General features: G+C 47.2%; 1 protein-coding gene across 2 annotated transcripts in view; it reads left to right on the forward strand.

The window, feature by feature from the left end:
• The window catches only part of hycc1 (hyccin PI4KA lipid kinase complex subunit 1), a 114227-nt gene that overhangs the window by 67031 nt on the left and 33113 nt on the right, over positions 1-14083 (forward strand). For both annotated transcript variants that reach the window (XM_084327549.1, XM_084327550.1), the window contains exon 4: positions 11326-11505. In XM_084327549.1, coding sequence (XP_084183675.1) covers positions 11326-11505 — 180 coding nt within the window. The remainder of the gene's footprint in view (positions 1-11325; positions 11506-14083) is intronic.

Raw genomic sequence — 14083 nt, forward strand, 5'->3', positions numbered from 1 at the left:
CTACATCTGGTCCTCTCCTCTACATCTGGTCCTCTCCTCTACACCTGGTCCTCTCCTCTACATCTGGTCCTCTCCTCTACACCTGGTCCTCTCCTCTACACCTGGTCCTCTCCTCTACACCTGGTCCTCTCCTCTACATCTGGTCCTCTCCTCTACATCTGGTCCTCTCCTCTACACCTGGTCCTCTCCTCTACATCTGGTCCTCTCCTCTACACCTGGTCCTCTCCTCTACATCTGGTCCTCTCCTCTACATCTGGTCCTCTATCCTCTACACCTGGTCCTCTCCTTTACATCTGGTCCTCTCCTCTACATCTGGTCCTCTCCTCTACACCTGGTCCTCTCCTCTACACCTGGTCCTCTCCTCTACACCTGGTCCTCTCCTCTACATCTGGTCCTCTCCTCTACATCTGGTCCTATCCTCTACATCTGGTCCTCTCCTCTACATCTGGTCCTCTCCTCTACACCTGGTCCTCTCCTCTACATCTGGTCCTCTCCTCTACATCTGGTCCTCTCCTCTACATCTGGTCCTCTCCTCTACATCTGGTCCTCTCCTCTACATCTGGTCCTCTCCTCTACATCTGGTCCTCTCCTCTACACCTGGTCCTCTCCTCTATATCTGGTCCTCTCCTCTACATCTGGTCCTCTCCTCTACATCTGGTCCTCTCCTCTACACCTGGTCCTAGCCTCTACACCTGGTCCTAGCCTCTACACCTGGTCCTCTCCTCTACACCTGGTCCTCTCCTCTACACCTGGTCCTCTCCTGTGCAGCATGTTGTTCCTCGTCCCAAGTTAGGTTTCCTGTTTTTCAGTCCAGAGGTCGCAGTTCTCCGCCCCCGGTTGTTTTTGGCCGTCCTCGTTTCCTCTTCCCAGCTCCGTCTCGAGGTCTCTGTAGGCGTGCGGTCCTGGTCCGTCCTGAGGTCTCTGTAGGCGTGCGGTCCTGGTCCGTCCTGAGGTCTCTGTAGGCGTGCGGTCCTGGTCCGTCCTGAGGTCTCTGTAGGCGTGCGGTCCTGGTCCGTCCTGAGGTCTCTGTAGGCGTGCGGTCCTGGTCCGTCCTGAGGTCTCTGTAGGCGTGCGGTCCTGGTCCGTCCTGAGGTCTCTGTAGGCGTGCGGTCCTGGTCCGTCTCGAGGTCTCTGTAGGCGTGCGGTCCTGGTCCATCCTGAGGTCTCTGTAGGCGTGCGGTCCTGGTCCGTCCTGAGGTCTCTGTAGGCGTGCGGTCCTGGTCCGTCCTGAGGTCTCTGTAGGCGTGCGGTCCTGGTCCGTCCTGAGGTCTCTGTAGGCGTGCGGTCCTGGTCCGTCCTGAGGACACGTCGGAGCCACAGGAGCGAGCCGTCTGCCGTTTCCTTTCCAGCACCGCGTTGCAACATTTAGTGTTTATTGGAGATGTTTTCTGACCAAAAGATGCATCATCGAGAGACATCCGTTGTGGAACGCATTGATCTTTTTCACGTTATCCGGCGGCAAGCTAGCCTAGCTTAGCACAAATGAATGGAAGCAGGTACGGACCACTAGCTTAGCTTGAGACTAAAAACCGGAGAGGTGTTTTTGGCCAACAGCTAGCCTAGCTGGTCCATATACGCTTCCATTCATTCACGCTGTGCTACTAGGCTATCTTGCGGCCGGATAGCTTTCTACTGAACACACAGAGGGGGGCGACAGTGGCTCAGGAGGTAGAGCAGTCGTCTGGTAGTCGGAAGGTTCCCGGTTTTCGATTCCCGCTCCTCTTGGGCAGCGTGCCGAAGTGTCCTTGAGCAAGACACTTAACCCCTAATTGCTCCCTCCGCCATCGGTGTGTGAGTGAATGGGTGAATGTGAGGAACAAGAAATTGTAATGTGCTAAATTTACCATTTTACAAAGAGGAAATTGGTATCTATCTACTTGTCTGACTCTGGTCGAAGACAGTAAGCGCATTTCATATAATGTTGGTGTGTTCCTTTTTAAATCACTGAATCTTGTAGACATATGGAGGCTACAGCACCCCCACAGACAGGGGTTTTAACTTTTTCACAAGTGCATAAATCATGTGCAAAAATATCACTATCTGAATCTCAGATCACTGCCCAGTTACGGTTAACAGTCTAGTAGTGTGGTAGTGAAAGGGTTAACCCTGTGTAGTGTGGTAGTGAAAGGGTTAACCGTCTGTAGTGTGGTAGTAAAAGGTTAACCTTCTGTAGTGTGGTAGTGAAAGGTTAACCTTCTGTAGTGTGGTAGTGAAAGATTAACCTTCTGTAGTGTGGTAGTGAAAGGGTTAACCGTCTGTAGTGTGGTAGTGAAAGGTTAACCTTCTGTAGTGTGGTAGTGAAAGGTTAACCTTCTGTAGTGTGGTAGTGAAAGATTAACCTTCTGTAGTGTGGTAGTGAAAGATTAACCTTCTGTAGTGTGGTAGTGAAAGGTTAACCTTCTGTAGTGTGGTAGTGAAAGGGTTAACCGTCTGTAGTGTGGTAGTGAAAGGTTAACCTTCTGTAGTGTGGTAGTGAAAGATTAACCTTCTGTAGTGTGGTAGTGAAAGATTAACCTTCTGTAGTGTGGTAGTGAAAGGTTAACCTTCTGTAGTGTGGTAGTGAAAGGGTTAACCGTCTGTAGTGTGGTAGTGAAAGATTAACCTTCTGTAGTGTGGTAGTGAAAAGGTTAACCTTCTGTAGTGTGGTAGTGAAAGGGTTAACCTTCTGTAGTGTGGTAGTGAAAGGTTAACCTTCTGTAGTGTGGTAGTGAAAGGGTTAACCTTCTGTAGTGTGGTAGTGAAAGGTTAACCTTCTGTAGTGTGGTAGTGAAAGGTTAACCTTCTGTAGTGTGGTAGTGAAAGGGTTAACCTTCTGTAGTGTGGTAGTGAAAGGTTAACCTTCTGTAGTGTGGTAGTGAAAGATTAACCTTCTGTAGTGTGGTAGTGAAAGGGTTAACCTTCTGTAGTGTGGTAGTGAAAGGTTAACCTCCTGTAGTGTGGTAGTGAAAGGGTTAACCTTCTGTAGTGTGGTAGTGAAAGGTTAACCTTCTGTAGTGTGGTAGTGAAAGGTTAACCTTCTGTAGTGTGGTAGTGAAAGGGTTAACCTTCTGTAGTGTGGTAGTGAAAGGTTAACCGTCAGTAGTGTGGTAGTGAAAGGTTAACCTTCTGTAGTGTGGTAGTGAAAGGGTTAACCTTCTGTAGTGTGGTAGTGAAAGGTTAACCTTCTGTAGTGTGGTAGTGAAAGATTAACCTTCTGTAGTGTGGTAGTGAAAGGGTTAACCTTCTGTAGTGTGGTAGTGAAAGGTTAACCTCCTGTAGTGTGGTAGTGAAAGGGTTAACCTTCTGTAGTGTGGTAGTGAAAGGTTAACCTTCTGTAGTGTGGTAGTGAAAGGTTAACCTTCTGTAGTGTGGTAGTGAAAGGGTTAACCTTCTGTAGTGTGGTAGTGAAAGGTTAACCGTCAGTAGTGTGGTAGTGAAAGGGTTAACCTTCTGTAGTGTGGTAGTGAAAGGTTAACCGTCAGTAGTGTGGTAGTGAAAGGTTAACCTTCTGTAGTGTGGTAGTGAAACGACGTTCAGTTTAACTAAGCAAAGTTGCACGCAATGCACCGAATAGAGAAATTGCAGGAAGTATTTACAGCAATTAAGGGTTTGCCTAATGGTAAAGCTGCCGGCCCTGATGGTCTTAAGCGTACAGAATGTGGGGGATGTTGTTGCTCCCTTAACGTTGAGGATGTTTAAACATTCCATGCAAATTAAAAGCCTACTCTATTCTCTCTCTAGACACAGCTCTACCCCCCCCCCCCTCGTACCGCCATATTGCCCTCCTTGGAAATGACCCTTTTCACTACCACACTACAAAGGGTTAATGCTTTCACTACCACACTACAGAAGGTTAACCCTTTCACTACCATACTACAAAGGGTTAATGCTTTCACTACCACACTACAGAAGGTTAACCCTTTCACCACCACACTACAAAGGGTTAATGCTTTCACCACCACACTACAAAGGGTTAACACTTTCACTACCACACTGCAGAAGGTTAACCTTTCACTACCACACTGCAGAAGGTTAACCCTTTCACTACCACACTACAAAGGGTTAACCTTTCACTACCACACTACAAAGGGTTAACACTTTCACTACCACACTGCAGAAGGTTAACCTTTCACTACCACACTGCAGAAGGTTAACCCTTTCACTACCACACTACAAAGGGTTAACGCTTTCACTACCACACTGCAGAAGGTTAACCTTTCACCACCACACTACAGATGGTTAACCGTCGTCTGTAGTGTGGTAGTGAAATGGTTAACCTTCTACAGTGCGGTAGTGAAAAGGTTAAAGGTGGGCCTGCCTTTTTAAAATTACAGATAAAATGTAACATGTTGGAGCTGCTATTCCTTACAAACTCCTGTACAAATTGAACTATGAACCACTAGAGAAGTTCGACGTTTAATTTAGAGAAATGGAGAGTTGTCTATGATGGGTCGTGTCAACGCAGTGAAAAAACTAGTTTTTATATCTGTTCCAGAACCTGCCAATTATTTTAACGAAAATTGGATGGTCTACATATTTGCAGTTGTGAGTCGGTCCTAATCGTGTGGAGTGTGAATGACTGATGCTAGTGATGCACCGATGTGAAAATTGTGGCCGATACCGATAACCGATATTAATATTGCTGTTCTGGTCAATACCGATATTTACCGATGTCGATATCTCTGTATAGAAAACACTTTTCTTATGATAATCAAATAAAGAGCTATTTTCCAAAACGCATTTTGTTTTAAACTTTTGTAACTTATTTTCAGAAATGACTGATATTTTTTTTTTTTTTTTTTTATTGGTCTTTTTCCCCCTCCATTTTCCTCCGATTTTCTCCCATCCCAATGTTAGTCGTATGCCAATTCCCAGTCCCTTCCTGGTCGCTGCGCACTTACCCCCCACAGTCAGATCATCTGGGAGAGTGGAGGCTATCACGTGCTTCCTCCGACACACGTCCAGCCAATCACCGCTTCTTTTCACCTGGCAGCGCGGATTCTCATCGAGAGGGCGTAGCGTGTGGGAGGACCACACTATCCCCCTCGAGTCCTATCCGCGCTTAGCAGGCGCCCCGACCGAACTGTAGGAGTCGCTGTTTACAACGACCCGGACCCACCCCGCCAGCTTCTCCCACCCTCTAATACTGCCAATTGTATTAGTGCAGACGGCCAGCCAAGCTGGTGACAACCCCGGAGCTGTGAGCTGGATTCGAACGGGGGAATCTAGCTCACAGCTCCGGGGTTGGTGACGAACGCAATCTCCGCTCGGCCACCTAACCGCCCAATGACTGATATTTTTAAACTATTTAAGACCAAAACATGTATATATAAAAAAAAAAAAAAGAAAAAAAAAACATTATTATATATTTTTTTTCATATCGGCCCTATCTTGATATCGGACCGATACCGATGTGTAAAAAAACTGCCATATCGGCGGCCGATATATCGTGCATCACTAACTGATGCATCTCTTGGGAGACTTGGTCTATGCCACTTTGAGCTATGAATAAACAACACTCAACTCGGGACTGTAGATAATTAGGTTTTAAAACCTTTTTTCTTTTACCTTAGCAGCTACGGTGGACTTGCATGGTTCTTTTGTTTTTAAGGGTTCAATTATTGCTCTGTGAACGAGTATTAAAGATCAGAACAATCTGAACTTGTAGAAACACTTTCCCTCTCTCTCTCTCTCTCTCTCTCTCTCTCTCTCTCTCTCTCTCTCTCTCTCTCCGATAATAAAAAAAATTAAAAGAAGCTGTTCAGCGGTCAGGTGGCGGAGATTGCGTTCGTTCACACTAATACAATTGGCAGTATTAGAGGGTGGGAAAGCTGGTGGGTCCGGGTCGTTGTAAACAGCGACTCCTACAGTTCGGTCGGGGCGCCTGCTCAGCGCGGATAGGATCTAAGGGGGGTAGTGTGATCCTTCCACACGCTACGCCCTCTCAGTGAGAGTCCGCGCTGCCAGGTGAAAAGAAGTGGTTGATTAGCTACACGTGTGTCGGAGGAAGCATGTGATAGCTTCCACTCTCCCAGACCGACGGTAGGGGGTAGAGTGCGCAGCGACCAGGAAGGGGATTGGGAATTGGCATAACGACTAACATTGGGATGGGAGAAAAACAGAGGAAAAAAGGAGGGGGAAAAAGGATTAAAAAAAAAAAATAATAATAAGCTGTTCAGTGTTGTTTTGGATGTGGACCTGAGACTGCGGTACCGTCTGGCAGACGGCATGCGCTCCAACAGTTTGTGGTTTGGGTGGCTGTGGTCTTTCAGTGTTGTTGCTGGTGCAGGTGTACATGTCTGATGTTTGGTAGTGTAGGGGAAATACACAATGGTGGCTGGCTGGCAGGGTGAGGGTATTTTTGTGAGTTATTTTTTTGTCTACTCATTGTTGAAATATATCAAAAGAAGATTATATCTCTTGAGGCCCCAAGATTTTGTAAACTGAATTGTTGGCACTGCACATCTTAAAGGAACACGCCAACTTTTGGGGAAATTTGCTTATTTGCCATCTACCCTGGAGTTAGACAAGCAGATACATACCCTTTTTCTTCTCTATGCATGCAGTAGGCTCAGGGAACAGCCGCGCCGTTAGCCTAGCTTAGCGTCATTCACTGGAAGTAGGTGTGCCGGTGTAGCCTAGTTCCCAACAGTCACGAAATATACTCCAAATTCAACTCCAAAACGTTCCTGTAAACCTGTTGTGACCTGTGTATTTACCACATGGAGAAAAAAAATAAAAAAAATATTTAAATAAAAAAAATAATTGACATTTTAGTTTTCTAAGCAGATATATACTCTGAACAATTTTGCCGAACCACTGATTTCATCACTCTCACCTGTTTAAACGTGCCTCTTCCTCCTCCTCAGCTGTTTAAACGAGCCTCTTCCTCCTCCTCAGCTGTTTAAACGAGCCTCTTCCTCCTCCTCAGCTGTTTAAACGAGCCTCTTCCTCCTCCTCAGCTGTTTAAACGAGCCTCTTCCTCCTCCTCCTCAGCTGTTTAAACGTGCCTCTTCCTCCTCCTCAGCTGTTTAAACGTGCCTCTTCCTCCTCCTCAGCTGTTTAAACGAGCCTCTTCCTCCTCAGCTGTTTAAACGAGCCTCTTCCTCCTCCTCAGCTGTTTAAACGTGCCTCTTCCTCCTCCTCCTCAGCTGTTTAAACGTGCCTCTTCCTCCTCAGCTGTTTAAACGAGCCTCTTCCTCCTCCTCAGCTGTTTAAACGTGCCTCTTCCTCCTCCTCAGCTGTTTAAACGAGCCTCTTCCTCCTCCTCAGCTGTTTAACCGTGCCTCTTCCTCCTCAGCTGTTTAAACGAGCCTCTTCCTCCTCCTCAGCTGTTTAAACGAGCCTCTTCCTCCTCCTCAGCTGTTTAAACGAGCCTCTTCCTCCTCCTCAGCTGTTTAAACGAGCCTCTTCCTCCTCCTCAGCTGTTTAAACGAGCCTCTTCCTCCTCCTCAGCTGTTTAAACGAGCCTCTTCCTCCTCCTCAGCTGTTTAAACGAGCCTCTTCCTCCTCCTCAGCTGTTTAAACGAGCCTCTTCCTCCTCCTCAGCTGTTTAAACGAGCCTCTTCCTCCTCCTCAGCTGTTTAAACGTGCCTCTTCCTCCTCCTCCTCAGCTGTTTAAACGAGCCTCTTCCTCCTCCTCAGCTGTTAAAACGAGCCTCTTCCTCCTCCTCAGCTGTTTAAACGAGCCTCTTCCTCCTCCTCAGCTGTTTAAACGTGCCTCTTCCTCCTCCTCCTCAGCTGTTTAAACGAGCCTCTTCCTCCTCCTCAGCTGTTTAAACGAGCCTCTTCCTCCTCCTCAGCTGTTTAAACGTGCCTCTTCCTCCTCCTCCTCAGCTGTTTAAACGAGCCTCTTCCTCCTCCTCCTCAGCTGTTTAAACGAGCCTCTTCCTCCTCCTCAGCTGTTTAAACGAGCCTCTTCCTCCTCCTCCTCAGCTGTTTAAACGAGCCTCTTCCTCCTCCTCAGCTGTTTAAACGAGCCTCTTCCTCCTCCTCCTCAGCTGTTTAAACGAGCCTCTTCCTCCTCCTCAGCTGTTTAAACGAGCCTCTTCCTCCTCCTCAGCTGTTTAAACGTGCCTCTTCCTCCTCCTCCTCAGCTGTTTAAACGAGCCTCTTCCTCCTCCTCAGCTGTTAAAACGAGCCTCTTCCTCCTCCTCAGCTGTTTAAACGAGCCTCTTCCTCCTCCTCCTCAGCTGTTTAAACGAGCCTCTTCCTCCTCAGCTGTTTAAACGTGCCTCTTCCTCCTCTCAGCTGTTTAAACGAGCCTCTTCCTCCTCCTCAGCTGTTTAAACGTGCCTCTTCCTCCTCCTCAGCTGTTTAAACGAGCCTCTTCCTCCTCTCAGCTGTTTAAACGAGCCTCTTCCTCCTCTCAGCTGTTTAAACGAGCCTCTTCCTCCTCTCAGCTGTTTAAACGAGCCTCTTCCTCCTCCTCAGCTGTTTAAACGAGCCTCTTCCTCCTCAGCTGTTTAAACGTGCCTCTTCCTCCTCTCAGCTGTTTAAACGAGCCTCTTCCTCCTCCTCAGCTGTTTAAACGTGCCTCTTCCTCCTCCTCAGCTGTTTAAACGAGCCTCTTCCTCCTCCTCAGCTGTTTAAACGAGCCTCTTCCTCCTCCTCAGCTGTTTAAACGAGCCTCTTCCTCCTCCTCCTCAGCTGTTTAAACGAGCCTCTTCCTCCTCCTCCTCAGCTGTTTAAACGAGCCTCTTCCTCTTCCTCTCAGCTGTTTAAACGAGCCTCTTCCTCCTCCTCAGCTGTTTAAACGTGCCTCTTCCTCCTCCTCAGCTGTTTAAACGAGCCTCCTCTTCCTCCTCCTCAGCTGTTTAAACATGCCTCTTCTTCCTCAGCTGTTTAAACGAGCCTCCTCTTCCTCCTCCTCAGCTGTTTAAACGTGCCTCTTCCTCCTCCTCAGCTGTTTAAACGAGCCTCTTCCTCCTCCTCAGCTGTTTAAACGAGCCTCTTCCTCCTCCTCAGCTGTTTAAACGAGCCTCTTCCTCCTCCTCAGCTGTTTAAACGTGCCTCTTCCTCCTCTCAGCTGTTTAAACGTGCCTCTTCCTCCTCCTCAGCTGTTTAAACGAGCCTCTTCCTCCTCCTCAGCTGTTTAAACGAGCCTCTTCCTCCTCCTCAGCTGTTTAAACGAGCCTCTTCCTCCTCCTCCTCAGCTGTTTAAACGAGCCTCTTCCTCCTCCTCCTCAGCTGTTTAAACGAGCCTCTTCCTCTTCCTCTCAGCTGTTTAAACGAGCCTCTTCCTCCTCCTCAGCTGTTTAAACGTGCCTCTTCCTCCTCCTCAGCTGTTTAAACGAGCCTCCTCTTCCTCCTCCTCAGCTGTTTAAACATGCCTCTTCTTCCTCAGCTGTTTAAACGAGCCTCCTCTTCCTCCTCCTCAGCTGTTTAAACGAGCCTCTTCCTCCTCCTCCTCAGCTGTTTAAACGAGCCTCTTCCTCCTCCTCAGCTGTTTAAACGAGCCTCTTCCTCCTCCTCAGCTGTTTAAACGAGCCTCTTCCTCCTCCTCAGCTGTTTAAACGAGCCTCTTCCTCCTCCTCAGCTGTTTAAACGAGCCTCTTCCTCCTCCTCCTCAGCTGTTTAAACGAGCCTCTTCCTCCTCCTCCTCAGCTGTTTAAACGAGCCTCTTCCTCTTCCTCCTCAGCTGTTTAAACGAGCCTCTTCCTCCTCCTCAGCTGTTTAAACGTGCCTCTTCCTCCTCCTCAGCTGTTTAAACGAGCCTCTTCCTCCTCCTCAGCTGTTTAAACGAGCCTCTTCCTCCTCCTCAGCTGTTTAAACGTGCCTCTTCCTCTTCCTCTCAGCTGTTTAAACGAGCCTCTTCCTCCTCCTCAGCTGTTTAAACGAGCCTCTTCCTCCTCCTCAGCTGTTTAAACGTGCCTCTTCCTCCTCCTCAGCTGTTTAAACGAGCCTCTTCCTCCTCCTCAGCTGTTTAAACGAGCCTCTTCCTCCTCCTCAGCTGTTTAAACGAGCCTCTTCCTCCTCCTCAGCTGTTTAAACGTGCCTCTTCCTCCTCCTCAGCTGTTTAAACGAGCCTCTTCCTCCTCCTCAGCTGTTTAAACGAGCCTCTTCCTCCTCCTCAGCTGTTTAAACGTGCCTCTTCCTCCTCCTCAGCTGTTTAAACGTGCCTCTTCTTCCTCCTCAGCTGTTTAAACGAGCCTCTTCCTCCTCCTCCTCAGCTGTTTAAACGAGCCTCTTCCTCCTCCTCAGCTGTTTAAACGAGCCTCTTCCTCCTCCTCCTCAGCTGTTTAAACGAGCCTCTTCCTCCTCCTCAGCTGTTTAAACGAGCCTCTTCCTCCTCCTCAGCTGTTTAAACGAGCCTCTTCCTCCTCCTCAGCTGTTTAAACGAGCCTCTTCCTCCTCCTCAGCTGTTTAAACGAGCCTCTTCCTCCTCCTCAGCTGTTTAAACGAGCCTCTTCCTCCTCCTCAGCTGTTTAAACGAGCCTCTTCCTCCTCTCAGCTGTTTAAACGAGCCTCTTCCTCCTCCTCGGCTGTTTAAACGAGCCTCTTCCTCCTCCTCAGCTGTTTAAACGAGCCTCTTCCTCCTCCTCAGCTGTTTAAACGTGCCTCTTCCTCCTCCTCAGCTGTTTAAACGAGCCTCTTCCTCCTCCTCCTCAGCTGTTTAAACGAGCCTCTTCCTCCTCCTCAGCTGTTTAAACGAGCCTCTTCCTCCTCCTCAGCTGTTTAAACGAGCCTCTTCCTCCTCCTCAGCTGTTTAAACGAGCCTCTTCCTCCTCCTCAGCTGTTTAAACGAGCCTCTTCCTCCTCCTCAGCTGTTTAAACGAGCCTCTTCCTCCTCCTCAGCTGTTTAAACGAGCCTCTTCCTCCTCTCAGCTGTTTAAACGAGCCTCTTCCTCCTCCTCGGCTGTTTAAACGAGCCTCTTCCTCCTCCTCAGCTGTTTAAACGAGCCTCTTCCTCCTCCTCAGCTGTTTAAACGTGCCTCTTCCTCCTCCTCAGCTGTTTAAACGAGCCTCTTCCTCCTCCTCAGCTGTTTAAACGAGCCTCTTCCTCCTCCTCAGCTGTTTAAACGAGCCTCTTCCTCCTCCTCTCAGCTGTTTAAACGTGCCTCTTCCTCCTCCTCCTCAGCTGTTTAAACGTGCCTCTTCCTCCTCCTCCTCAGCTGTTTAAACGTGCCTCTTCCTCCTCCTCAGCTGTTTAAACGTGCCTCTTCCTCCTCCTCAGCTGTTTAAACGAGCCTCTTCCTCTTCCTCCTCAGCTGTTTAAACGTGCCTCTTCCTCCTCCTCCTCAGCTGTTTAAACGAGCCTCTTCCTCCTCCTCCTCAGCTGTTTAAACGTGCCTCTTCCTCCTCCTCCTCAGCTGTTTAAACGAGCCTCTTCCTCTTCCTCCTCAGCTCCTGGAGCCCGTCTGCCACCAGCTGTTTGAGTTCTACCGCAGCGGGGAGCCGCGGCTGCAGAGGTTCACGCTGCAGTTCCTCCCGGAGCTCCTGTGGAGCCTGCTGGCCGTCAGCGCTGCGCGCGACCCGCACACCTCGGGCTGCATAGAGGCGCTGCTGCTGGGCATATACAACCTGGTGGGTGTTCATAGTAGGGATGAGTTAGAATATTAGAATTTTCTAATAGTCGATGCCAGTCTCCACATTCGATTTTCATGTCGGTCTATTTTTTATATATATATAATATATATAATTAAAAATAATAATTAATTATTATTATTTTTTATTTTTTTTATATATAATTTTTTTTTTATTATTATTATTATTATTGAAGCAAACCATTCTTATTTAATTCCTTTTTATATTTAGAGGCAGCCTAATTTTCATAGCCTAATTGATCTAAAAGATGCACATGCTACTGTTTCTGTTTGTTTATTAAAACCGGTTGACAGGCCAATGCAATGCTGTTATTATGGGCTACGATGGTGAATGGTGTCATTTTGTTGATTTATTGTCGGTCAGTTGAGCCGATCAACGTTCTGAAGGATTATCTGAACTTCAGATTCTGAAGTGCCTATTTATGTGCAATACCCTTTGATTTTAATTATCCATTCTATTAAAAAGAATTTAACTGGGGGCGGTTAGGTGGCCGAGCGGAGATTGCGTTCGTCACCAACCCCGGAGCTGTGAGCTGGATTCGCCTGTTCGAATCCAGCTCACAGCTCCGGGGTTGTCACCAGCTTGGCTGGCCGTTCACACTAATACAATTCTCCACTTGCACAATCTCAAAGTAGCCATTTCCGGCTGACTTCCGGTTGCCAATAGTACTTCCTGTCCCATCCAAATACATTGGTTTTAGCTACTTTTCTCCCCTTATTTAAACAACTTTGTCGTCACAGAGAGGCAATGAAACGTTTGTATTATTATAGTATAGAATGTATTTAATAAGCAAACGTTTGTCAGCAGGGTTTTTGGGCTGTATTTCATGTAAAAACGTTTACTGTTAGTTTCCTTGCTCAGCCAGCATTAGCCTTCATTAGCTAACAGAAGCTAGTGGTTAAACAGGCCGGATTAGCTTTGAGCTAACTATCTTTCCCGACCCATGTATTCATTCCATTCTAAACATAACGTTAGTTTACAAAACATGACCTGTCTATATAACGTTGAGGAACAAATTATATAGACGGGTAATGTTTTGAACAACTAACGTTACGTTTAGAATGGAATGAATACATGGGTCGGGAAAGATAGTTAGCTCAAAGCTATTCCGGCCAGTTTATCAACTTCCTGTCATTTAGAAATATGATTTTATAGTGAAAATCATTACCAAAACGTCCGGAAAAACCTCACGGGAGCATTATAGACGGTCATACAAATGTACAAATGCTATAAGGTGGCAAGAAATGCACTATAAACAATACTTGATGCATCTGCAAAGATCCTTAGCTCAAAGCTATTAAGGCTAATGCTGGCTAACAAGAGGCTAGCGCAAGAAATGACGCCGCAAAGTATTGTTTATAGTGCATTTCTTGCCACCTTATAGCATTTGTACATTTGTATGACAGTCTATAATGCTCCCGTTAGGTTTTTCCGGACGTTTTGGTAATGATTTTCACTATAAATCATATTTCTAAATGACAGGAAGTTGATAAACTGGCCGGAATAGCTTTGAGCTAACGGATCTTTGCCGATGCATTCCATTCTAAACGTAACGTTAGTTGTTCAAAACATTACCCGTCTATTTAATTTGTTCCTCAACGTTCTATAGACGGGTCATGTTTTGTAAACTAACGTTATGTTTAGAATGGAATGAATACATGGGTCGGGAAAGATAGTTAGCTCAAAGCTAATCCGGCCTGTTTAACCACTAGCTTCTGTTAGCTAATGAAGGCTAATGCTGGCTGAGCAAGGAAACTAACAGTAAACGTTTTTACATGAAATACAGCCCAAAAACCCTGCTGACAAACGTTTGCTTATTAAATACATTCTATACTATAATAATACAAACGTTTCATTGCCTCTCTGTGACGACAAAGTTGTTTAAATAAGGGGAGAAAAGTAGCTAAAACCAATGTATTTGGATGGGACAGGAAGTGCCATTGGCAACCGGAAGTCAGCCGGAAATGGCTACTTTGAGATTGTGCAAGTGGAGAATTGGCTGTATTAGAGGGTGGGAGAAGCTGGCGGGGTGGGTCCGGGTCGTTGTAAACAGCGACTCCTACAGTTCGGTCGGGGGCGCCTGCTAAGCGCGGATAGGACCTGAGGGGGATAGTGTGATCCTCCCACACGCTACGCCCTCTCAGTGAGAATCCGCGCTGCCAGGTGAAAAGAAGCGGTGATTGGCTGGACGTGTGTCGGAGGAAGCACGTGATAGCCTCCACTCTCCCAGATGATCTGACTGTGGGGGGTAAGTGCGCAGCGACCAGGAAGGGACTGGGAATTGGCATACGACTAACATTGGGATGGGAGAAAATCGGAGGAAAATGGAGGGGGGAAAAGATTAAAAAAATAAATAAAAAAAAAATTTAACTGAAACTGAACATTTTAACTGAATTTAAACCGAGATGGAAAATAACAATATATTTTTAATAGAGGAAGTGTTGCAGTCTGCAGACTCTCTCTGAGCTCAATTGGGAAGATACCGCCCCCTATCGTCTCTCCCTGTGTAACTGCACCCCATTACTTTAGACTGCTGAAGGGGGGGGGGGGGGGGGGG

The sequence above is a fragment of the Notolepis coatsorum genome (assembly GCF_963971535.1).
Source record: "Notolepis coatsorum genome assembly, chromosome: 13".
Taxonomy (NCBI): Eukaryota; Metazoa; Chordata; class Actinopteri; order Aulopiformes; family Paralepididae; genus Notolepis; species Notolepis coatsorum.